The 24,585-nt window shown below is 40.0% G+C and overlaps 1 protein-coding gene and 1 pseudogene across 4 annotated transcripts in view; both read left to right on the top strand.

Moving 5' to 3' along the window:
- The window catches only part of EPG5 (ectopic P-granules 5 autophagy tethering factor), a 40,956-nt gene that overhangs the window by 9,583 nt on the left and 6,788 nt on the right, over positions 1–24,585 (top strand). For all 4 annotated transcript variants that reach the window (XM_057398592.1, XM_057398591.1, XM_057398590.1 and 1 more), the window contains exons 10-29: positions 405–524; positions 2,922–3,088; positions 3,286–3,513; positions 5,356–5,479; positions 6,375–6,516; positions 8,277–8,448; positions 9,431–9,593; positions 10,317–10,459; positions 12,025–12,181; positions 13,151–13,345; positions 14,438–14,651; positions 15,490–15,650; positions 15,771–15,978; positions 16,655–16,730; positions 17,588–17,691; positions 18,160–18,335; positions 19,007–19,192; positions 21,853–22,062; positions 22,198–22,342; positions 23,887–24,129. In XM_057398592.1, the coding sequence (XP_057254575.1) occupies positions 405–524; positions 2,922–3,088; positions 3,286–3,513; positions 5,356–5,479; positions 6,375–6,516; positions 8,277–8,448; positions 9,431–9,593; positions 10,317–10,459; positions 12,025–12,181; positions 13,151–13,345; positions 14,438–14,651; positions 15,490–15,650; positions 15,771–15,978; positions 16,655–16,730; positions 17,588–17,691; positions 18,160–18,335; positions 19,007–19,192; positions 21,853–22,062; positions 22,198–22,342; positions 23,887–24,129 (3,334 nt within the window). The remainder of the gene's footprint in view (positions 1–404; positions 525–2,921; positions 3,089–3,285; positions 3,514–5,355; positions 5,480–6,374; positions 6,517–8,276; positions 8,449–9,430; positions 9,594–10,316; positions 10,460–12,024; positions 12,182–13,150; positions 13,346–14,437; positions 14,652–15,489; positions 15,651–15,770; positions 15,979–16,654; positions 16,731–17,587; positions 17,692–18,159; positions 18,336–19,006; positions 19,193–21,852; positions 22,063–22,197; positions 22,343–23,886; positions 24,130–24,585) is intronic.
- Positions 7,410–7,472, top strand: LOC130593441 (U6 spliceosomal RNA; annotated as a pseudogene).

The raw sequence follows: 24,585 nt of genomic DNA, 5'->3' as shown, positions 1-24,585 counted from the left end.
ATCTGATAGGTTTTGAATACTAGTTGCTTTCTCTGTGCTTAAGGAAGCTCCTAATTGCAGTTCTCCAACTGGAGATGTGTAATGCAGGTTGGGGAGAAGAGATCTTATTTGACTGGGTTTGAGTATGCTGTGTCCTTGTTTCCTCCAGAACTCCCTGGATAATTCTGTCTGTTGTCTCTGGTTTCCCCCTTCTTTCCCAGGCTTGTACAAAATAACAGAGGGGAAATTTGAATGTAAATAAGGAGGGAACTGTTTGTTGATTTTCTTGTTGAGTTATGATACACTTTTGCAACTTTGTATGTGGAATCTAGCAAAGATACACTTTTGTTAAGAAAACAGCAAGCTTCCAGATCCTGCCAGTGCCATTTTGTGATCACTGTTTCTGTTATCACTGTGTTGTGCAGGTCTGGTTTTCATGGATGGTGTTAAACATGGAGTCAATTTTTGAGGAAGATTCACAGCTTCGCAGAGTTGTGGAACGGGAGTTGGTTATTAATGCTTTAACTCCTGATCAAGCTTTGAAGGTGAGGGAACTTTTTATCTGCTTTTATTAGGGAGAACTGCTGGAGAAGAGTGTTCTCTGGTATTGTTTAGCTTTTATCTTATGCACTCTTTCTTACCAGGATAAAATGTTTATCTGGTTTTCCAGAAGAAAGTATACCACAGGGAAGTTTTCTTTTACATTTTGACCTGAACATTTTAAAACTGCCATACAAATATCTGTTTTTTAATACACCATTATTTACAGAAAACCTCAGTCACTAATTAATACTCTTGCATGATTTTATGGGTCATCTGAATGCCTCACGGTTTTCAGTGGATTTATTCTGTACCACTGAAACGGGGAGTGCAGATGCTCTTGTTTTAGAGATGGCAAAATATGTCTGTATTTTAAAGAGCATTTCTCAGGTGATCTGAATTTTGCAGAATTCTGAGCTTTAATTGTTTCTTTATTTTAGGAATTATTTTCCAAGACTTTCAGAACTGTTTAAGTCTCTCCGTTAAAGCACTTAGGTGTGCTGTAAGCCACGTTACAGCATTTTCCAGATTCTTTGCCCATATTCATCTAGAAATTCTGAAATGAAGCAAGTGGAAACCAAAGCTGTCCAGTCTCATGGTGTAACTTTTTTCTCATCCTTCATTTCAACTGTTTCAGTGTGTTTAAATGAAGAAGGTAGTCTAGAAACTCTGTGAAAACAGGTTTGCTTGGGCTGTGTCCATGGTGGTACATAACTTGCGTCCTTGGAGTCTAGTCTGGAGAACATTTGTCCTGTGGCTTGCATGTCTTGATTTAGCTGGGACGCAGTGACATAGTACATGTGTAGTATGTGGAAAAGGATGCCGAGGGTTCCCGATACTATTCCCCATACTGTACTATTCCCCTGGTATGGGGAATGAAGTAGTACCAATGTCTGTGCTGAAATTTGGGAACTCAGAAAAGCCTCCCATTCTGCTTTGGGCACAGACCATGGGAGCTTGGTGTGTGACTTACAGAATCGTAGAATAGTTAGGGTTGGAAAGGACCTCAAGATCATCTAGTTCCAACCCCTCTCCCATGGGCAGGGACACCTTATGCTAAATCATATCACCCAAGGCCTCATCCAGCCTGGTCTTGAACACTGCCAGGGATGGAGCATTCACAACCTCCCTGGGCAACCTATTCCGGTGCCTCACCACCCTAACAGGAAAGAATTTCCTTCTTATATCCAATCTAAACTTCCCCTATTTAAGTTTTAACCCATTACCCCTTGTCCTATCACTACAGTCTCTAATGAAGAGTCCCTCTCCAGCATCCCTATAGGCCCCCTTCAGATACAGGAAGGCTGCTATGAGGTCTCCACGCAGCCTTCTCTTTTCCAGGCTGAACAGCCCCAACTTCCTCAGCCTGTCTTCATATGGGAGGTGCTCCAGTCCCCTGATCATCCTCGTGGCCCTTCTCTGGACTTGTTCCAACAGTTCCATGTCCTTCTTCTGTTGAGGACACCAGAACTGCACACAATACTCCAAGTGAGGTCTCATGAAGGCAGAGTAGCAGGGCAGGATCACCTCCTTTGACCTGCTGGTCACGCTCCTTTTGATTCAGCCCAGGATACGGTTGGCTTTGTGGGCTGCAAGCGCATGCTGCCGGCCCATGTTCGTTTTCTCATCAACCAACACCCCCAAGTCCTTCTCCTCAAGGGTGTTCTGAATCTCTTCTCTGCCCAGCCTGTAGCTGTGCCTGGGATTGCTCCGACTTCTTAATCATTTAGTGGGTTCATGGAGTAGTGTTATGTCTTGCTAATCTTGCTAGTACAGAGTGCTGCTACTCGTGCGTTGCTTTGCCTTTGTTCTGCTTTTGCAAAAAGAAATTGGTTTTCCTTCTGTATTCTTTCTTCACATGACTTTGTTTTAGATTCTCAATGGAGCTGTAGGGAATGTAGTCTGGAAAAAGCTAAAAGTAGCATGCTGTAGGATTCTGTGTCCTCAGATGGCTTAAGTCTTTTTTTTGGTGGTTGAAACATGCTGTGTGCTTCGCTATTGCTGCTTTGTTCTCTAGTATCACAGTATCACAGTATGCTAGAGATTGGAAGATCACCTTGGGTCTTATGAAAGTCTAAACCAGGAGTCTCCTGTGATGAGGAACAGTAATTAACTGTTATTAACATCAGTGGTCCATATGTTGCCCTTGCATCACAGAGCCATCATGCCATTTATTTTTTTAAGCATCAGAGGTGCAGCACTGGTTTCTAACAGCTGTTCAACATAACTGTAAGCTGGGCAGCTCTTTCTTTAAAACCTGTTATGGATGTGTGAACGTTTCCAAGCTTTAATCCTCTGTAATGGCTGAGTTTTCATGCTGTGTTAATCTGTCAAGTTAATCTGCCACAGCCTGTTACAGGGAACTGCAGCAGAATGCTTGTCTGAAAATGTTCTTCCTGCAGAAAGCCCAGGCCCAGCTGAAGCTGCCCATCGTGCCCTCCCTTCAGAGGCTCTTGATTTACCGCTGGGCTCACCAGGCCCTTGCTACCCCTGCTGATCACCCTCTCATGCCACTGATCTGGCAGAAGTTCTTCCTCCTTTACCTTCACCGACCAGGACCACAGTATGGGTGAGTCTGATCATAAGAGCTGTAACAGATAAGCAAGAACTAATAAGTTTGCACTGCAAGTGAGAGGAAGTGCCTTATGCTTAAGACTGCACCTGAGAGCAGTGGGTGCCAGCAACTTCTCTAGAGTCAGTTTATTTGCAGAGATGCTGATTTGACACTTGAAACAAGACTTTGTTGTGCTTTTCTGTTCATTTTAGATTACCTGTAGATGGCTGTATTGGAAGACGTTTTTTCCAGAGTGCAGCTCATGTTAACTTACTCAGTGAGATGAAGCAGCGCTTAATAGAGGTAGCAGACTTCCACCATGCTGCCAGTAAAGCGCTAAGAGTGGAGAGTCCTGCAGAGGGCAGTGACAGATCACCAGAGAAGGCGAGCTCCTCACCGGATTACCTGACTTCACCAGAACTGCATAAGGAACTTGTCAGGTACAAAAAAACCTCCTTCCCAGTTCAGTCATATTCAGTGCAACCACCTGAGTAACTACTACAGCACAGTCTTAACAGTGGGAGACTTGAAAGGATGTGACCCTTGGCTGACCTAGATGTACTGCAGGCACTTGTTGTATGCATAGTTGTAGTCAGATCTGTTCCTCTGTTGATACTACTTGTTTTGTTTTGAGAGGGGAGCTGATTTAACTACTGAAAATAGAACACTGTTGATAGAGTCGTTGCTTCCCTTAGGGGAGAGCTTTGCTTTTTGATTAATGGTAATGCCCATGCTGGTAAAAAACTTGTTGTTTAGATATATCTGCTAACAGTACGTCTGTCACTAGCTATACATGTAAAATGCTACTTTGTGTGTATACATCTGTTTGTCACAGACCAGGGCATAAATTTACGTCTGAGTAAGATTACTTCTTCATGGAATTTACTGGGGACTTCAACGTGTGATTCAGTTTAATGTAGTTCACGCAGTTAGCATGCTAAAGTTGAGCTGTGATAAGTGTGGTCTGTGTCTGCTGGAAAGCGATGTGTCTGCTTAACGAAAACCTTAGCACAAGAGGACAGTTGTGTTGGAGTAGGCTAGGGATATGGACAGGGTCACTCACTGTGACTCAGCTGATCAATGCTCACTTTTGTAAGGGGAGATAACTCCAAAGAGTTATGTTATATCCTGTACGCTGGAACTGTAGCTATGGTGTTCAGGAGTCTGTGTTTCTGTTACGCAGAGGCTTTTGGTCTGGGAAGTCTTCCTTAAAAAATACTCGCAGCACTACAGCATCTGAATATTCTCAGAAACTAGTTGAAAGGATTATTTGGAAAGAGTCTCTTGTTCAGGGAGTTTGTACATGTGGAATTTGAGCTTCTTTTAAGTGCCCCCACCTCCTGCTTCCCCCAGTAATCAGTAGGTACTGTACAAACAAACAAGAGAGATCCTAAATCCTCCTTGGGCATTTGTGAAAAATAATGCAGAAATACTCACTGGGTGTAACTTGAGCAATATTTTCAGTCTTTCATTTCAAAGGAGTTCCCTCCAACATAAAAGCAGACCGCTCTGAAGCCAAGTAAATCTGCTCAGGAAGTTTAATTACCTCATGGACAGGAGGGAAGATATTGGTAGAGTTCATAAGGGCTGAACTCTTGGAACTAGACTACTTCAATTTTTCCAGCAATGACACTGATACAGAAAACAGGAGTTTTCTAGTGACAGTGTGAAGATCTAATGCATTCTAGTTTTTCCTTGTCAGGAAAGCTTGCATGGTATGATTATAAAAAGGGTACCAGTCAGTAGAATGATGCCAATTGAAGAACAAGGTATATTTATTTTAAAGTACAGTGTTAGCAGTAGAGGAAATGAGAATAAACTAGCCATGAATTTGAGTCTACAAAGAAATTAAAAAATGTGTGACCTTCTGGAGTGGGCACTTTAGAGAAGTCATGGGGTAAGAAGCCAGACTTGCTCGAATGTTCTGTTGTTTCCTTCGACCTTTGAATGGGGTTGTGGATGAGATTTCCTGACATAAGAGGCTATTCCAGTCTTGGCTCATGTGCCAATTTGAATAACTTTTTGTTTTCAAAATTTGTCCTGTTACTCATTGTTATTGCCGTTCATATTTTTCTGAATAGCTTCTTTCCACTGCTGGTCTTTGAGCTGACACTCAGTAAACTAGTCACAAAGCATCTGAAACATCAGTGTTTTGGGCCTTGTTACCTCGTATTATTATTTGTTGCCTTAACCCTAGAATGAGACTGCTATTTAATACATGCTATGCATACAACTAAAGTTCACATTGATTTTTTTGTTTTTGTTTTTGTTTTTGTTCTCAGGCTTTGTAATGTTTTTGTTTTGTGGTTGGAAGAAGAGAGTTTCCAGAAAGGAGACACATATATTCCTTCTTTACCGAAGCAATATGATGTACACAGACTTGCTAAAGTCATGCAGAATCAACAGGTGAAGGGCTAAAGACACTAGCAATCTGGAATCCAAAATTCAATTCACTTCTTAAAAGGGGTCTTCTAAAGTAGTGAGCTACTTTAGTGTCTCTAGTCTTTAATATGCATACAGCATGTGTAATACCTTCACAGCTCTTTTTTCCTAAAATCCTGTGCAATCCAAAACTGCCTTTATATTTGAAGAGAGGACTCATGAGTAGATTTCTTGCATATCTTAATGAGAACACAGTCCTTATTCTGTACTGCTCTGTAATTCTTTTTATGTTCTAAGATAATTTTAGGGAATTATTGAAGTTGGAACTTTAAATGACAGAAGCTGAAATCTGCTCATGTTGATAGGGTGTAACATGTCAGGTTCAAACATAAGTTAGTGAGTGGGAAGTGTATATTATTCTGTCCAGTAAGACTGAAGAGCTAGTGTAATAAAATGTACGTGAGAGAGATTGAATTGCTTTTCCTCATTCGTGAGTTTTATTCCTTCAGTGTATGTGACCACTGGAAGTGCAGGCTGCTTTAGCCTGGTTACAGTTAATCATACCATGATGTTTTAGACTATCTTGGTCTCTTCTGTGTTCCCTTTTAGGAATAGAATTTTAATAATCTGTACCCTTTCTCTCTTATTTGTTAGAAATTATACTGAGTGTGATTGTCAGATTTCTTCCTGTGTCATGAATGCTTTCCAATAGGTTATCCATATATGTGATAGAAAATCTGCATCATTTTTCTTCAGTAGATACATACATATATTCACAAAGTAATAATTTTTATTATGACTTTAAACTGCAGGGTATAATTTTATGTGCTTATTTTAGTTCCCCCCACTGAGGTGGATACTGCACAGTGTATGGTAATCACCAAAATGGAAGTGATAGTTTAATTCTTCTTTGCTGTAGGATTTGTGGATGGAGTATGTCAATGTGGAACTCATACACCGTGAGTTTCAGGAAGCGCTAAACCTTTGGCTGCAGGTTCAGCTGGAATCACATACAGCCTGTGTTTCTGCAGGGCGAACAGATTTCACCAACCCTGTATTAGGTATGACATAAGACTAATATTAATGAAAATGGGCCACAAAGGATTATAAGCGTGTTGAAGCCCTGGTTTCTTTAGGAACATAATGATGTCTATGAATAAAGATGTTAATACAGTTTGTTTTCTATAAGTGCAGTATTTTGTGTGAAGTGTTCTCACTAAGATGCTGAGGTGAGAGGCTAACATCGATGGTTTTTGGCTGAAAGTTTGCCACATCACAGAACAGCAGGTCATGTTGTGTCTAGACCTTTGTAGGTGAGCTCCCCAAAGATTCCTTTGCACAAAGTATGCTCCAGACAGGCTCAATAATCCTGAACTAAAGTTCTCAGGCTCAGTAATCCTGAACTAAAGTTCTCAAGTCCAGACAGAGACAGCTCCAAGCAAAGACAAAAAGCATTGAAACTGAAAGCAAAGGTAGTGCCTGGGATTTATTTTGTTGCTTTTGTTGTTGTTGTTTTCAATGTTTCACTGGAATTTCGCATGGTAAAATGGTTATTCCAGTACAAAGGGAATAGGTAATAGTCATGGTGGGTATATTAAGGATATGGTGAGATTGGATATTTTTCTGTGGCTAATTAAAAAAGGGGAGGGAGGAAGTAGAAGGAAACTGGAATAGCAAGGGAATCGTATGGGAATCAGAAGGAGGAGAGAGCTGACCTAGAGAGAGGCCGTGCTTTGGGGAGGAGCTGGGGCTGACAAGACTAGAGGTTAGGATGAATTGTAAGGAAAAGAAGATGAATTCAGCTTAGACTTGGTGTGGGAGCCTCGGTTGGATGAGGGAAAAAATGGGACGATGAGAGGAAAATTTGAAAGGGTGGAAGGTAGGAGTGACTGGGGGAAACAAGTTGAGCAATGGGTCCTTGGATCCTCTTGTGGTTTAAGCCCAGCTGGCATATGTGCTGTCTTTGGCAGCACATATACTAAAATTGGAAGGATACAGAGAAGATTAGCGTGGCCCCACATTGGGGGCCACAAAGAACTGTCGTGTTTTAAGACCAGCCAGTAACTCAGAACCACGAAGCCGCTCGCTCACTCCCCCACTTCCTTCCTCCCCAGCTCCTGGATGTAACTCCCATGGGCTGAGATGAGAACAGTCCAGTAACTAAGGTATAACACAAAACTACTACTGCTACCACCAGTAATAATAATGATAAGGGAAATAACAGGGGAAGAGAATACAACCATTCAGCACCCGCTGACTGATACCCAGCCCAGCCTGAGCAGCAGTCTAGCCCTTCTGTGTAACTCCCTCCAGTATCTATACTGGGCATAATGTGCTGTGGTATGGAATACTCCTTTCGTTAGTTTGGGTCAGGTCTCCTGCCTCTGCTTCCTCCCAACTTCCCCTCCTCCCTGGCAGAGCATGAGACTGACAAAGTCCTTGATCGGAGTAATCATCACTGAGCAACAACTAAGAACACTGGTGTTATCAACGTTGTTCCCAGGTTGAAAATCAAAAACACAGCACTGCACCAACTACTAAGAAGGAGAAAAATGACTGCTGCTGCTGAATGCAGGACAGATCCTAATGCCTGTAGGGTGCAGCTGGTCTTGAAAATTAGCTGCTTGATATAAACTTTGCAGACCAAAATATGGAGATTAGCTAAGGGTTTGTTTGGGTTTTTTTTATTTTCTTTTTAAAGGGGAGACTCCTGAGCAGTATTTGTCTGCTGCTAAAAGTGGTCCATGCAAAACAAATATTTTTATTCAGTTTTTCCTGAAGTTTTCTTACTGACAAAACTTGCTCTTGCTTTCTTCTTTAGCTAAAGAGAGAATAATAAGTAATTTGAAGAAGTTTGATACTCCCAAGCCCCCTCTTCTGCTCCAGATGATGAAAGCTCCTGTGCCAGTTATTTCCTCTGCCAGTCTAGTAAGTCAGAAAGAAGCAATTCAGCTCATGCGCGTGGACCTTAACGTCTTGCAGCGACATGCCAAGTAAGATACAGCTGTTTCCCTTCTGCCTCACTAGCATACCTAGTGGTATCTTCAGGTGCCCTTTACAGCAGCCTCTTTTGTGTTGGCACAAGACTGTCACTACTTAACTTCTGCTTCCCTTTTTTCCTTTCTTCTTGGCTGTCATGTTGTTGTTCCACTCCTTTGTCAAAGATAAGACTACTCAAGTCTTACCTATTGACTGAGATTACATCAGCTGACATCTTCCACAGTTTCTGTTCTCATTTGGCATACTTCTTAAAATAAAGCCTCCCTTTAGCCTGAATTTGTTGACAATTAGTTAATTGACCCATTTGCAGTAATGTAGTATCTGCAGTATGAATCACTGGAGTCCCCCAAAGTGAAATTCTGGGATTATTAGCTTTGTGAGTGAAGGAGACTTGTTTTTAGTATTCTTTCTGGGCGAATCCATCTGAATTATTTTTAAACGCATTTGATGAGTCTATACCTTTTCTTGTCCAATAACAATGTAATTTAGTAACAATATTGTAAACCAACATAAAATGTGCTAAGCCTAAAAGAGAATGTGTCCAATCAATACCAGCACCACTTCTAGGTATCTTTGCTTTTTTTTTTTGTTTGTTTGTTTTCTTGTCATTGTTTGGTTTTTTTGTTGTTGTTGTTGATTGAATAATCCCACAGTCCAGCTTTTTTTGTCTGGTGGAAAATGCCAATTTCCTATAGAGGGTGATCTATTTAATTTTTTTCCAGATTACAATATAGAATAATTAAAAGGGACTCATGCAGACTTGAGCAGTTTTGTTCTTATGAACCTATTTCTGTCTTGCTTTGAAGTGCTATTGCTTTGAATTTTTAACTCAATTTCATCTAATGATCTTACTTTCTAGGAAAGTGTCATGAGTCTTTGTATAGCACATTGGATTGAAGTCTTATGTCTTATTAATTCTAAGCATTACTGTTTTCAGTGAATATTTTGGTAACTTTATTAATAAATGCTTTTCAGAACTGCAGCTCTGTGGGAATCTCAGCATGTTGCTCTTAATAGTGAAATACTGGATACAGTACCTAAGCTGTATGTCAATCGGGAAGAGCAGATTACCCTTCATTTGGAGTGCCGGGGAACTTCAAATAAAGGCTGTCAGGGAGCAGCTCTCCTAACCATCCAGGTACAGACATGTCTTCACTTCTGGTTTGGGGCTGTTGGACATGGATAATTAAAGGGAATTGGCTGAATGATTACAAGAATTGTAGCAGTCGACTAAATAAAGCCATGCATGCATAATAGTTACCTGAAATAACTTTGTGTGTGATGCTCAAATGGAGATGCAGATCAGCAGCTGAAAGTTGTTGCATAAAGTTCGTTTTGCTTATAGCATCCATTCTGAAGTGTTTTCCAATGAGTGAATGTGGGAATATGCTCACTGATGCCCCATCCCTAGAAGTGTTCAAGGCTGGATTGGATGGGACTTTGAGGAACCTGGTCTAGTGGAAGATGTCCCTGCCCCATGGCAGGGGGTTGGAACTGGGTGAGCTTTAAGGTCTCTTCTAACCCAGACCAGTCTGTGATTCCGTGATACGAATAGAAGCAGGAAAATGTTTACAGAAATACTCCCATGTTGCTTGATACATGAATTTCTTGATCCTCTTTATGTTTCAGTCCCTGTGGATTAAAAAGCCATGAATTACATTAGTGTGTGATAACTAAACAGGAGCATGACCAAGGATGCGTACTTGATCAGAGCTCTCAGGGCAAGGGGGTGGGGGAAGACATCTGTATTCAGAGTTCTTTTACTGGGCTTTGCTTCATTGTCACAAGTAGGTGCAACATCAAAGAGTTATAAAAAAAACATAAATATTGTGAAATGAACATGTGTTTTTTTGTCATTTAGTTTGAAGGGAAGTATAAAAATGAAGCAGTGAGCCAGCAGCTTCATGCTTTGCGTAAAGAAGTGAGACAACTGCTGGCAGAAGCCAAGAAGCCGCCTTCTCTGGGTGTTGTGGAAGCAGCAGTACATGTGGAAAATTTTATAACGTAGGTTGTTCAGACACTGGTTTAGGTAGTGATGTTTTGTATTTCTTTTTCTGTGTGTTAGAGTTCAAAATGTGAAACCTGTTTGTGTATTTTTCATAATGGTTATCAGCTTGGGTCAGCAATCGAGCTGGAATGCTGAGGCCTGTGTGTTTGTAATGCAGACACCTAAAGAAATAACACTTATTATTAGAAGGTCATTCACCCTCAGAAAGGCATACAGTATTGTTTTCTACTTCTCTTTATTGTACTGTGTATTAGAATAGCCTGAAAGCACACTGAGTGATGACAGGGATGATATGTTAAACTTTAGGAAGTGGCAGATTTGTACCACAGCTGTCTCAGCTGTGGGCTAAACTACATGTTTTTAATATCTCTCTCTGTATTTTTTTCCTGTTACAGTTCAGTTCTTTACTAGAGAGTTGTGATTTGAAGTAGTTTTTCAATATATGAAACAAAACTGCAGTGGAAGAGAGCTATGTAATACCACTTTTGTTGGAGAATGGTGAACAAATGGATTAATCCAAAGCGCTCTTCCTCTTGAAGACCTTTCAGAGTTCATCCCAGGGGTCCAGTTTTGCAACACCATTCCTCTCCAGCTTCTGGACTGGGGTTCTTTTAGAGCAGTTGTGTTCCCACAGAGTGTAGTCACAGTACAAGTGAAAATGTTTTGTTGCTGTTTGTGTATATTCATTCTTGCTCATTAATCTGAAAAATTCTGTGGATGAGCTAGTTCTTCACATTTACATCTGTGGAATTGCATTTCTTCAAATGTTTTAATTAAGACTCAGTGAAGATGGGGTTTGAGCTAAAAAAAAACATTTATTTGTCAATAAATTGTTTCTGTTTTAATTCTTCCACAGAGCTTGTTAAGTAAAGCGAGGTAAATTTTCTTGCGGTACAGATGTAATAGAGGTGGCCTAAAAACATTAGGAACCCATGATTTAAGGGAGAAATAGTGTCTTGGAACTATGCTGTGAAAAACCTTTTGATGATCACTTTCTGACTAGTTATGAAGACTTTCTGAGGTTTGGAGGCAGCAAAATTAATTGACCTCAACAGCGGCTGTTCAGCCTTGATATGAGAAGGCTCAGGGGGTTCTCATCAACGTATAGAAACACCTGAAGAGTGGATGCAATGAAGATGGAACTAGGCTCTTTCCAGGGTTGCCCAGTGACAGGATAAGAGGCAGTGGGCACAAACTAAGATGCAAGAGGTTCCCTCTGAACATCAGGAAACACTTTTTTACTGTGAGGGATGACACAGGCTGCGCAGATACATGAAGTATCCATCCTTGGCGATACTCAGAAGCCATCTGGACATAGTTCTGGGCAACTAGCTGTAGGTGGCCTTGCTTCAGCAAGGGGGTTGGTCCAGATGTCTTCCAGAGGTCCCTCCCAACCTCAACCATGCTGTGATTCTGTGAACCCGTGCCTGATTATCATGTAAGCCAGAAATACCTATCTCAAGGCTATACACTGGCAAGAAACCTTTCTTTATTTTTACAGATTGTTTGCCATATCTAAATTTAATCTGTGCTTTTTTTTTTTTTTTTTAAATCCTGTCAGGGCCTTAATAAATATCTACAAGGTGCAGCCTATGCCTGCAATCAAGAAAGTTGGAATTAGTTTGTTTTTTACGTTAGTGGAATATGTGTGTGATGAAACTCAACGCAGTCCTCCCACAAGGCAGTTCTTTACATCCTGCATTGAGATTCTAGGCCAAGTGAGTTTATTCTCCTGATTTTTGGATGTCTAATGCTTATTCCAATTGCCTGCTGATGTTAGGGGTCTAAAACATTCAGAAGTCTGAAAATGAACTTCTATGCTTCCATTCAGTTTTGCTTTCAACCATTTGTATAATATACAGAGTCTTTAGGAGAGTTTAAGCTTACATATAAGCAAAATAAAAGCTGTTCCTCTGAGATGCCTGCTTAGTGCTAATAAATGCTATCTGTGTTAGGTAAATGCTATGATAGGCTGAATTTTTGGGCAGGTAGCTAATGTTTGGGTACCTCCAGTGCATAACAGTGGTTTTGGAATATATTTTGCTGTTACCAATAACTTTCTAGCTGATAAGTATCTTGTCAACCTAGACATCTCTCGCACAGACTTGCAGTATTCTTTGTGTAGGGAGTTAGCCAAAAGTTTGGTAGAGAACGTAAGTTCTTGGTGGTGGTGATAGTGTTATTTGTGGGGAACACATCAGGTGGTGCTCTGACAAAAAGCATTAGCCTCTGCTTTGGGTCCAAGTATTTATTTTCATCTCAAAATACACGTTTTTTTCCCACAAGCAGCTGTCCTTAAGTGCCTCTAGCAGCTGAAGTGATGAAAAGCTCTTCACAGCCCTAGTTCTGCTTAAATTTTTCCTAGTATTAGGCAGGGCTGCTGAAACTTGGATTCATTTTCTTAAGCTATTCCATGAAAAAAATTGTATTTCTAGGTAATTTTAGACAACGTGTGGTCACAAGTGCTGTTCTTCAGTGTGCTAGGGAAGCATGTTTATTTTACATGATATCTTGTAGAACAGCAGTGTTTAGTTAGTGATGATCTCATACAGTCTGTCGTTTTTTGAGAAAATCTTTCTTTTTAAAAAAGACCAGAACTGTGCTTGCCTCTACAAACAGTTCCAAGAGGTGTGTGCTCCAATAGATTCATACTAAGGTACTTTTCTCACTATTCCCAATTTCATCAGGTGTTCATCAGTGGGACCAAGTCAGAGTGTAAACGTCTCCTCCAGACGATCCTGCAGAACCGGAGGCTCTGTACTCTGCTTTCCCCTTACTTCACTCCTGTTGCCTCTCCCAGTGAATTTGTGGCTTTATATGAAAAAGTTGTGGCCTTTCTGAGTGAGGATAGCAGTGATGTTGTCTTCATGCTGCTGACAAAGGTAAAGTACTTGTGTATGCTGCATCTGCTTTGTGGGTTGCTTTTGTGGGTGTTCTTTCCCTAAAGATGGTGACTAGGCTAAGGACCAAAGAGTGCAAATGCAGTACTTTACAATAACAGTGACAGGTTCTGTAATTTGATATTGCTAACCCTGAATGGTATATGTTTTATTTAAGCTCAAGAGGGAGTGGAAGTGAAAGCAAATAGGAAGCTAATGCTACTCTTTCCTAGCCCAGATAGTATCAGTATGTGCTTCCTAGGAGTTAATCTTCAGTGCACTCGTACTCTTGAAATTAAAGCAGACTCTCAGTAGCTTCTTCTGTCTGGTATCTCTTCAGTGACATTCATTAAGATAGCCACTGAATCCCAGGTATCTTGCCAAAATATTTTTTTATTTTTATTTTTATCTTAGGAACACTTTGAAACAGTGTCTGAAATTTCCATCTCTGCTTGACACCTGTATCCTTCCTGCCTGTCTTAAAACATAAGCAAGTGATTTGCACATCTCTTCTTTCAGGGCTGCAGGATACTGCCTACCTGTAGTGCCATTGGAGAAATTCCTGTTAGGCTTTGATGTCACTGGTTCTCTTCATTAGACACACGGAGAAGCAGGGTTTGGCTGCTGTGACTAGCAGGCAGTCTGTTTTGGCCACAGCTCTGAGCTGTTCTTAGTGGCAGTGATCAGCATTGTCCCTACTAACCTAGATCTAAGCAGATGGTCTAAAAGCTATCAAACTTTGTGCCTCCACCTGAAAATTTACGAATCAGAGAGTAACTCAGTCTAATGCTTGTAAGTGTTTGCTTGGCAGTGGTACTGAAGCATGGACATTGATACACATCTTTATAAATCAGAAAATTCCTGCCCAGGCTTGTTTCATAAATTCTGGGACTTCTGCAACATGCTAAATCATAACCTTTGGAGAACGTTACCTTGGTTTTGAGTTGGGGTTAATGAGGTGCAGATTAGTTTGTTTTTTTCTTAAATATAGAAAAACTTCAGAATATTTTTTTTCCCTGATAATTCTCCCTTCTCCTAAAGGTGTTGTGGCTGTTAAAACTTCTACTTACAAATGTGTCCTGTCCTCTGTTCTAGTTTGACCTTACGCAATGGTTAAACATTGCTAAACCACCTCTGTCTGAACGTACTAAGCTTCTGGAGTCTATTCACTTGGCTCTGAATGCATGTGGCCTTGAACCCGATGAAGATATTCTGATGCCATTTAATATCTTCTGCAAGCATTGGACTAACCTCCTCCAATATCAGTTCCCTGATCACTATAGTGATTTCTTAAGATTGTTCGTGCAAAGTGAGTATCTGAGTCGATGCGTACCTAGCCTTTTGTACTGAGCTCTTCTGGCTTAAAAAGACGAACTGTGTGTAGTAGAGTTAAATAGCAGTAAATGTGGAATGATTGAAACTAAGTTTTTATATGCACTTCTATGTGTGTACTATGTGGTATGTTTTTATTAGATATCTTTTAGTTCTACTAGAAGGAAACACTCTTCTGCCGACCAAGTACACACATCGGTGACAACAGATTTTCAACCCATATGTCATGGAAAAATGACTGCTACTGCTGAATCCAGGACACCATATTACAGAATAAGGATGGAGGAGAAGTTTCTATTATTGGAAGCCCTTATTAATTACAGTTATGCCACAATCTGTAATGCAGAATCCTTGTTCTTGAGCACCCTTCAATGTCAGACTGAGAACTGGAATTACAGAGACCTGGAACTGATACTTAAATCTGCTGAAAACATGCTGGTTGACATTGATGCTACTTACAATCTGATGTGCCTCTAAAATAAGAACAAAAGTACTTCCTTTCTGTCAAACTATGTGCTGATGCAGCAGCTGTCTCTTAATATGTGATTGTAGCTGGAGAAGTACTAAGTGCCTGGGAAACTCTCTTAAGACAGCATGTAGTTGCCAAAAGGGAAGGTTAAATTGCTTATGTTTGGGAAATAGAGATACTTTGCACCTTTAAACTTTGGAATTTCAAACTCATGCTGTACTTATTTGCATTTATTTTTTTATGTAGTAGGGAGGTCTGATTTCAGCCTTTTCTGACTTGTATTGGGAAAGGGGCTAACGCCCTTTTCCTGATTATCACAAATGCATTTCCTTCTCTTCCTCCGAAGGCTCATCAGAGCAGCTTCTAAGCCCTGACTGCTGGAAAGCGTCACTTAAAGCTTTGGGTTGTGGTTCACCAGTGCCTGAGCAGGCAAGCTTCAAGAAAAATGACTCTACTGAAAATCCTATATTGCAGGATGCAGCAAAAATTCTCCTCTCTGCAGAACAGGTGTGTGCTGCCTCTTTGCTTGATTTATTATGTTTTTCAGCTGTAACAGATGCCTGCCAGTGACAAATAGCACTGCTGTGCAGTCTTTCTGCACCTGATGAATAGTTTCCTTCTTTCCAGGTTAGAGAGACAATAGAATGGCTTTCCACATCTTTCTACAAACTCCGACTGGCTTCGACAGACTTCAGGACTTTTGGCCTGTTTTCAAAGTGGAGTCCTTATGTGGCTGAACTGAATAAATTTCTGGAGTATCTTATTAAACGACTTACTGACATGGAAGTTGCCAATTTATCACAAGAGCCTGTTGGCAGTAACAGAATTCTAGCAGGTAATATGTCTTTAAAGCAAATTACTCAAGAACAGGCATTCAGTTTCTGTGATTTTCTGTTAAAGGCCATTGAAATATACAGTAAAATTTTCTTGCTCTGCCTTTGTACAATGATGAAAACATTAACATACAGACAGTGAATGTTCTATGCTACTTCATGTCCGTATGAGACTTTCTGCTTGATCTTTACATGGAGGAAGCTTGTTTAGTTATTTTATGAAGGGATCATACTTCCTTCAAAGAAAAACACAATCTTTTGCACTGAGCAGAGATTTGGAAATGAGTTACTAATGAATTTCATCATGGTGTGCTTTTGGCTTAAGGGAAATTACCAAAATACCTTTTCTTTTAGTATATACAGGTTTAATGTCTGAATCGTCATTACCTTCACAACCTCAGATGCGTTAAAGTGATATTAAAACATCTAAGCAATGTGAAATGCTTGTGATTGTTGTTAAAACAACATTGCTAATGTAATTAGTAATATTTTATATATTTTTATATATGTATTTAAATATTGTATTTTACATTTTTATTTGACCAGGAAGAAGTGATTAAATGTTACAGTAAGTAAAGGACATTGTATTCAAGTTTGGAAATGTAGAGTATATTCACTGTTGCTAATTTGAAGGAAAAAAAATATAGAAGGCAACTTCTTTGTTTTGTTTTCTTCTAGCATTACAGTCTCTGTATTCAGTCATTGCTGGACTCTTTAAACCGTGGATACTGGTCTTGGATAAGGAAGATGGAAGGTATATATTGCCTTTTAAATGAATTTTTGCTGAAGTAATGACTTTAGGCCTGTAAGAATGGTTTTCATTATTGCCTGGGATTTTTTTAGTTTATGACTGTATTGTGACTTTCTATTTAAGTAGCTGTTACCTGTGCCGTATCCTAAGTAATTACAGAACTAATTAATTAAGTCTAATTTTCCAAGGCTTAAATTGAGTAATAATTTTAGATTTGTGAAATATTTCTGTTTCCTGACCAGAGCTTGCTTAGGAGAAAAATATGAATGCAGTCAGCTCTGAAAACACTGAAACTTGATTTTTTAGATTCTTTTTTTTAGTTTTCATAATATCTATAATACCTTAGTTTAACACAAAACAGAGAAAGACAAACATATGCAATCCAAAGTGGTATGTAGAGAAACTTCAGGCTAAATCAGTCCTGTGATAATCTACTGTCTTGTGTATCTGTGTCTTCACATGAATAATTATTTGTAATATTATACATTTAAATTTTACTTCCAAAACCAAAAGCTTTTTGAGTTGTGAGCGCATCTTCAGCACTTAGAAGGCTGACTGCAGGTGGTGTGTGCTGTCATTCAGAAATTCTGGTGTTTTGCTCTTTAATTCAATTACAAAAGTCAGACAGGTAATCACTGCTTACTCAGTGGTGTCATGGTCATCAGTGTGACATTACAGTATGTACTTTTTCTCAGGAAGAAGTGAACAGTCTGAAAGAGTTGAGTTTGAGAGAACTGCTGGTGCCTGTGCCATATTGATTTACTGTGCTGTAGGATATTTGAATATTTAAATTGCTTAAGAGTTTATGATCTGATAACTCAGCTCTAAATTTATGTTGCTTTTCTTCTACTTCTTTTAAGTAACCAGCCTTGCTACCCTTGGTTGGAGAGTGACACTCCTGTAGTATCTACCATGGTCTGTTTGTTTACAGATTGCATCAAGCTATTGCATGAGAGCTTTAAAGGTGGGTGAAGTCTACACTGTTTTAATGTAGTGGCACTTTCTGTCCTATCAGGCCAAAAAAGACTTTTGTTTTAGATGTGGGATGTGAGGTGATTTTATCTGTTACGAACTTTTAGCCAGGCTGATCACTGCAGTGGTACCAGGAGCATTTCTTTATTTCGTCCTTTTATAAACACAAATACAACATAAAAGCAATAAAGCTCTACATGGAAGGAATTTTTTAGAACTTTGAATTGTTGTCCTGCAACTTCTAATGTCCTTCCTGAGGAAGGGCATGAAATCATAAGCTTCCCTGGTTGTTGATTTGGAGAAAAAAAATAAATCTAAAAGCTTAATGTGCATTTTTTATTTTCTGTAAATTTTACTGTAACTTCCATTTATGGTTTTTGTCTTCAAAATTGGACTTCTGTAATCAAGCTTTCCCTGATTTTTTTTCTGTTGTTAATTGAGCTGTTGTCTTTGAATCTAGATAAGTTGTTGCCAAGCCACCATGGGGCTCTTTGGTTACATCTAATGCATTACTGTGAATGCTGCACAGCCCCCAAAATGCCAGAGTTTATTCTCTATACTTTCCATACTGAGTTCAGAAAGCTTCCATGGAAGGAAATGCATCCAGACCATATGCTTATGGAAGAGTTCTTTAAAGTGAGTACACAGTATCTGTTAAATTAAGTTCATAGTCAGTGTTGCCATTGAAGACAACTGGAGAGCTGAAGACAGTTCTTCTAGCAAGTAAGTTTTTAAAGTTTGTAGCATTCACAGCTGCTCATTTTGTCATTGATTTTTGTAAAGGAGTGCTACTGAGTGTTAGACAAAGTTGTGTGGAGCTGTAAAGCTGGCAGTCTTTGTAATCTGACATTGCTCTATCTGAATGACTCATTACATATTATAGAATCATAGAATAGCTTGGGTTATATTTAATATGTATTTAGTAACATATTTTACTGTTGTCGTGTTTTTCTCACTTCCAAGTTGCCTGAGACAATGTAAAACTGCAGATGGGTGTGGAAATGCTCCAGGATTTACTACTTATCTGTTTGGGATAAGTTCTTCATGCAGTTCTAAACAGGCTTTATTACAGCTAAGAGTTTGTAATAAATTAATTCTTTCTGGCTTGCAGTAGCTTGGTGTTCTATATTGGTTATTTGAGAGGCTTAGTTACATGTGCAGCTCTTCTGGTGAGGGGTAAAATGATGGAGAAGTGTATCTATCTTCTCCTTTGCCGACCTAAAATGCTGCTGTGGCTACTGAAAAATATGAAAGTATTTATATCTTACTTTGGTTTTTAGATGCCTTTTTTCATTTCTCCTTCCTAGATTGAAAGAGGCAGCCCCAAGAGTTGTTTCCTATTCTTGGGTTATGTGTTGTGTGAAATAAACTGGGTCAGTGTCCTCTCTGATGCCTGGAATCCCAACCCTCATCCTCAGACTCACAGCATGATTGTCTGTTTGCTGTATATGATGGTCCTGCTGGCAAAGGAGGAACAACTTACAGGCAAAGAGGTAATTTTTGGAAAGGTTCATACCTGCCTGTCTCAGAAGAATAATAACCCTTTGCTAGCAAGGGCAAGTAAGGTTGTGCCTCACTTGCAAAACTGCTAATTCAGAAGGGGTTTTTGCATAGGTGAAATACCCCAGAGATGGGGGTATTTCCATCTTCCAGAGATGGCCAAGACTAATTCCTTGTGTAAAGCATTTTGTATAACTTTTGTGGAAAAGAACAAGAGCTGCTGTTCATTTCAAAAAGCTTCTGTTGGTGCTCCAGTAGTGGTGTAAAGAGTAAGGAAATAAATAACAAACAGCTTCCTGGAGTTACAAAATTACTCTATAGGCTTTGGAAAGAACAAATAAGTATGTTAGTTTCATTAGTTTTTTAGAAAATCATTCTTATTAAACAAAGCTACTGTGCAGTTGTTTTACCTTCCATTTTTAAGTCTGGGATGCTCCATCATATAGTTTTCTTAAGCCAGTCTTCAGTTAAAATACATGTTTCCTTTTCTCTTTCCTAGTTTTGAAGAGCGTTACTTATAAGCACGTGCAAAGTAGAAGCAGTATTAACAAAAATTTACGTATGCACGTGTAATACATGTGCATATATATATGTATGTGTTATGTACACCTGTATATAGGTCTGCCTGGTTTGATTCAGGTAGTCTGCTGACATGAGTGCAGGAGCAACTTTGACTGGTGGTTGTGCCTGTGGGAAGGATTGGGAGGATCACTGAGTCACATTTATTCTGTCATAGCCAGTCATGTAAATCTCCACTGTGCCTTGCTTTTTCTGAATGGCAAACATGAATGCATAGAGGGATGGTAAGGAATCACCCACTTATGAAAAGCTTACGCCTGGCTCTGTGCCTTCCTGTGTGCATGTTTGTGGTGTTTCCCAAGCTGATCTTCAGTGCTGGTCTTCCAGTACTGTACTACAAGTGCTTCCAGTTTCTTGTGTTAAGCGCATCTCAGCAATGGGATTAGTCCCTGTGAGGTTAGTAGTAGCACTTCATCTGGGTGTAGTTTTTTTTTTTTCATTGCTGTCTAAAAAGAAAATATTTGTCTGCTTGAACATGTTTTCTGTAATTGTTCAGTCCTTAACGGAAGTGCTTTTACAAACATTTATATTTTACTTTAAAATGCTCCCCTTCTAACTTCATATGATGTGATGACAAGTAACAATGATGTAACAACACCTTGAAGACCAGATACATCTTTTAAGAAGCTTGGCACTGCTTGCTCCTGAGTTACTGGGGACAAATTACTTCATCTGTAGGTTGAGTTTTCTTGTTCCCTTGCTCTGAAGGGGGATTTGATAATTTCTGATTTCTCAGGGCTTTTCCTGTTTCCCCAGTAATTCTGAATTCACCCCTGTATTTCTGAATTACTGGAATAGGAAGGAGAAGCATTGGGTGTTAGGATGTGCTTTCCAAACCCGGTTTTGCTAAGAGCTCTGTATGGGTAAATCTGTCACAGCCTCAGTCCATTGCTTTTGGAGGACTCTTGCAAAGGGGCTGGGTAATCTTCAAGGAGGCCATTTTACATTTGCCAGTTTTCCTCTAATTGTAGTGTCTTCCATTGTCTATTTCCTCTGAGGCATTACAAGATGCTGCGTCAAGATGCCACCATCAGCCTTTGATCAACACTGTATTCCAGTTCAGGAAAATTACCAGACTTCACATACTTTGACCTGAAAGTATTTGCTAATCAGAAGCTTCTAAAGCTTCAAAAGATACCTGTTTGTACATTGTGTGAGTCAGCCTAAGGAATTCCCTCCTAGCCTCCAGCAGTGTGTTAAACTGACACAGCCCATCACTTGTCTTTTACCTCCCAGGAGGCTCCTGTGACACCTTGACCTAAGCCTCAAACTTTCTCAGCCCTATGTTCCAGTTCATGAGCAACTTGAGAAATACTTGATGTACCAGAGTCACATTCTTGTTGATGTAGTCTAATTTGGGTTAGCTCTGGATTGTTACAATCTCTAGGTTGTGTGTCAGCACAATTCCAGTATTTGTTCATTATATAACATGCAGAAATCTCGTGTTTCTCAGTGTCTAGGGTGGCCCTTTTATATTGCAGATGTGTATGAACCCATGAGAAGAGGATGATGATAAAGGAAGCTATACTCTCTGCCTCTTATAGACTGCTGTGTACTTGCACTGCCAGTGTGAGTTGTGGACACTGTAGGCTGCTGTACAGTTCAGGGTGGTATTTATGAAAATGAACACTTGAGGAGGAGCTCAGGTTGGAAGATGTTTCACTGAGGAAAATTGAAGGACATGGCTTCTGTCCCTGGTTCAACTGTGAACTTAGGTTTTTTAAAATTAATTTTAATCCTTTTTTAAACCTCTGCTGAAGTGACTTTATGTTGTAGGTCTTTGTTTCTTTCTAGCTCTTTATATGTTAAATTTTAATGTCTCTCACTTTTGAGCCTGATTAGAGCTGCTGCAGCATCCTGGGTACTGTTAAGTGATGCTAGAAGTGACATACGTGGGCTGGCTTTCTGCTTGCATAAGGAGCTAGACTCCCAGTGGTTATCTGTTTCTATGGGTTTTCTGCTCCATCTCCTTCAAATTTTGGAGTCTGGGCTTCCTTCCGGTATTGAGTACTGTGAACGTTAATTTCAAACACTGAAGAAGGTCAAACTTAGACTAATGTCTTTAAATCTTCAGGAATCACCACTCATAAATCTTCTTGGACAGACCAGCTCCCTTCCTTGGCAGCTTGTGGGTATTTCATCTTACCAAAGTATCATCAGCTACTGCAACAGTCACTACCCTCCCTCTGTTATCCTTGCTAAGGATGCTGCAGCTGAACTGATTGTGAAGCTCCTGAAAATCTCAGCAGGCTTTGGTGCATCTTCAGACAGTCATGTCCACCTTGTAAGTTGAACTGGATTTGCAGTGTCTCTGAGCTCTTCTTGTCATTTGCGTGTTCTGCTTTTGTATATTATAGAGTGTGGAAAGAATTCTAGGAATGATCTTTTTTTCTTGATTTATTTAAATTTCGATTAACAGGATGCAACCCTGAAGTGCCGAGCATACATTCGCCAGGTGGTTCAGTTTCTCAGCACCTTAGAACAAAGTGGAAAGATTACGCTTGCAGTTCTGGAACAAGAAATGTCCAAGTTGCTAGATGACATTGTCATCTTTAATCCTCCAGGTTTGTGTTAAAAGAAGTGGCAAACTACTTGAAAGCTGTCAAGATCCCTTATTCTACTTCATGGCTTGTTGAACATCTGTGACTGTATAATTACTTACATTACTCTAATGTCTTCTTTTTGCGCAGCAGGGTATGTTGCCTTGATGTATATATAGGTGGTATATTAGCACAACACAAAAATATGAATGTTTGCCTGTAGAGCTATTAAAAGTGACAGAACCAAAACTAGAAACAATATACAGGAGCTCAGTGGATTCTATTTTCTGTTCTCTAGTTTTTTAATATTTTTTAAAATTTTGTTTGCATCTTTATTAAAAGGAAGGATGACACAATTACTCTCATTGTCCTTCAGGGATGGGATTCTAGAAAAGAGTTCCAACCTGGTGTGCAATTTGGAAAACTGACTGTTGGAAGTAGGGGAATGATACTGATGTATGCTAATAGTATGGTGTGTCCACACTTACAGCATTTGTATCTTTCTCATTTCTATTACTAATACCAGCCTGAGCTTCCTCTATCAAACCAAAACTTCAGGTGAAATCTGCTGTCTTGCTGTACTACACAGCAAGTCAGGAGTCGTTGTCTCTTCCTGTCCTTTACTCATATAGCTGTGCTAGCAAGAGTGAACAGGAAGTGTCTGAAAGTCTGTGAGAATGAGAACTGTCTCTTTCACTCCTTGTATTGCTACTTAGAGAAGCTCTGTAGGATACCCTCATAGTCAGTAAAATTCTTTGTGACTTCAAGAGAAGTGAAGGCTTGCCTGTTGCTGCTGATGCTTCTTGTAGCCAAGATGTTCTGGACGAGACAGGAGCTCTAGTGTAAGAGGTGCAGATCTGTTTCATGAACAGCTATGCACGCTTGTATGTGTTTAAAGGCTGAGAGAATGCTCTGTCTTGCTCAGCCAGACTGTGGAGTGCAGCAGGGTCACTGGTTTAATGGCACAAAAGCAGTGGTATATGTAAGATTTAGCTTCTCTGTGAGGCATGAAGGAGGCCGGCAGAAGTTTTTTGGAAGAGGCTCTGGAGCACTTCCTTGAGACCAGGAGAACCATTTCAGTACATAGACACTGGAACCCAAATTCAGCTTTTCCACTGAACACTTTCTGTAGGTGCTGGGAAAAGCCTCTTGCTCATTAAACACCTCAATTCCCTGCCTGCATTTACAAAACGGCAGTAAGACCCCCATTCCTTGCAGTCTCTTCCCTTTCCGAGGTAGTACATCGTTCATTAAACAGAGAGGCACCTGATAAGGATGCACAGCAGAGTAAACTGGAGCCCGTCTTTCAGGTAGGGTCTTTTACCAAGATTACAGTGCAAATAAATTGAATGATAAAGCATGTTTACAGTCTCCAAGATGGACTCTGGTATAAAATCACAGTTTAAAGCACAGCTTAGAGTGAAACAAACAAGATTTTAGGTTATTCAATTTAAGATATAACAGACGTGAGCCCTGAAATGTTACAATCCCCTCACGCTTCTCAGGGTTTCCTGCTAATCCCAGTGTTCAGTCCCATAATATCTTTTTGGAACTATCTTGGCTTTCAGATATGGACCTGCAAATGCGTCACATGGCCCTCAGCAGCCTCTTCACAGAAACACTGATGATGATGAACAATTCTAGAGTGACAACTGCTGAGTCTCTACGAGGGAGCTTGCGAAAGTGGGTTGACAGCAAAGTGCACGGGTTGCTGGCGATGCCCCTCCTTACAGCAGCGTGTCAGAGCCTGGCCTCTGTGAGGCACATGGCAGAGACGACAGAAGCCTGTATCACTGCTTACTTCAGTGAAGGTAGGAGCCTGTCTTCTACTGCTGCTTGTCTCAAAACATTTGATTAGTCATGGATGCCCATTGAATACAAATCATCTGGAATACTTATAGCTTCACTCTATGTAGCACTGGAACTGGGTTTTAATCTGGTTTCCGTAATCAAAGCCACTTTCTTTGTATCTGATGGCTCCCAAGGCTAGATAGAGAGAAGTTAAGCCATTGTGGTTCGAGTTTTGCAACTGCTCTAATTGTGTTTTCTTAAGAACCATACCTGTCTTTGTGAAAACCGGTTTGCTCTGTGTAATGGTTGCCATTTTTCCAGCTAAAGGGGAAGACTTTTTAAAAGGAATCATCCTAAGAGAACAAAACAAGTATTTTTCCCCTCCTCTAGTGTTCTATAGGCTAATTTAAGAAGAAACCAGATTTCAGTACACCTGAAGGAAAGATTTAAAATTTCATTGTTAAAATTCCTGAATT

This window comes from Pezoporus wallicus, unplaced genomic scaffold (assembly GCF_028554395.1).
Source record: "Pezoporus wallicus isolate ANWC-B61680 ecotype Strahan unplaced genomic scaffold, APGP_CSIRO_Pwel_v1 contig_8473, whole genome shotgun sequence".
NCBI classification, from domain to species: Eukaryota; Metazoa; Chordata; class Aves; order Psittaciformes; family Psittacidae; genus Pezoporus; species Pezoporus wallicus.
Note: the sequence above shows the minus strand (reverse complement) of the source record. Positions and strands in the feature narration are given on the sequence as shown.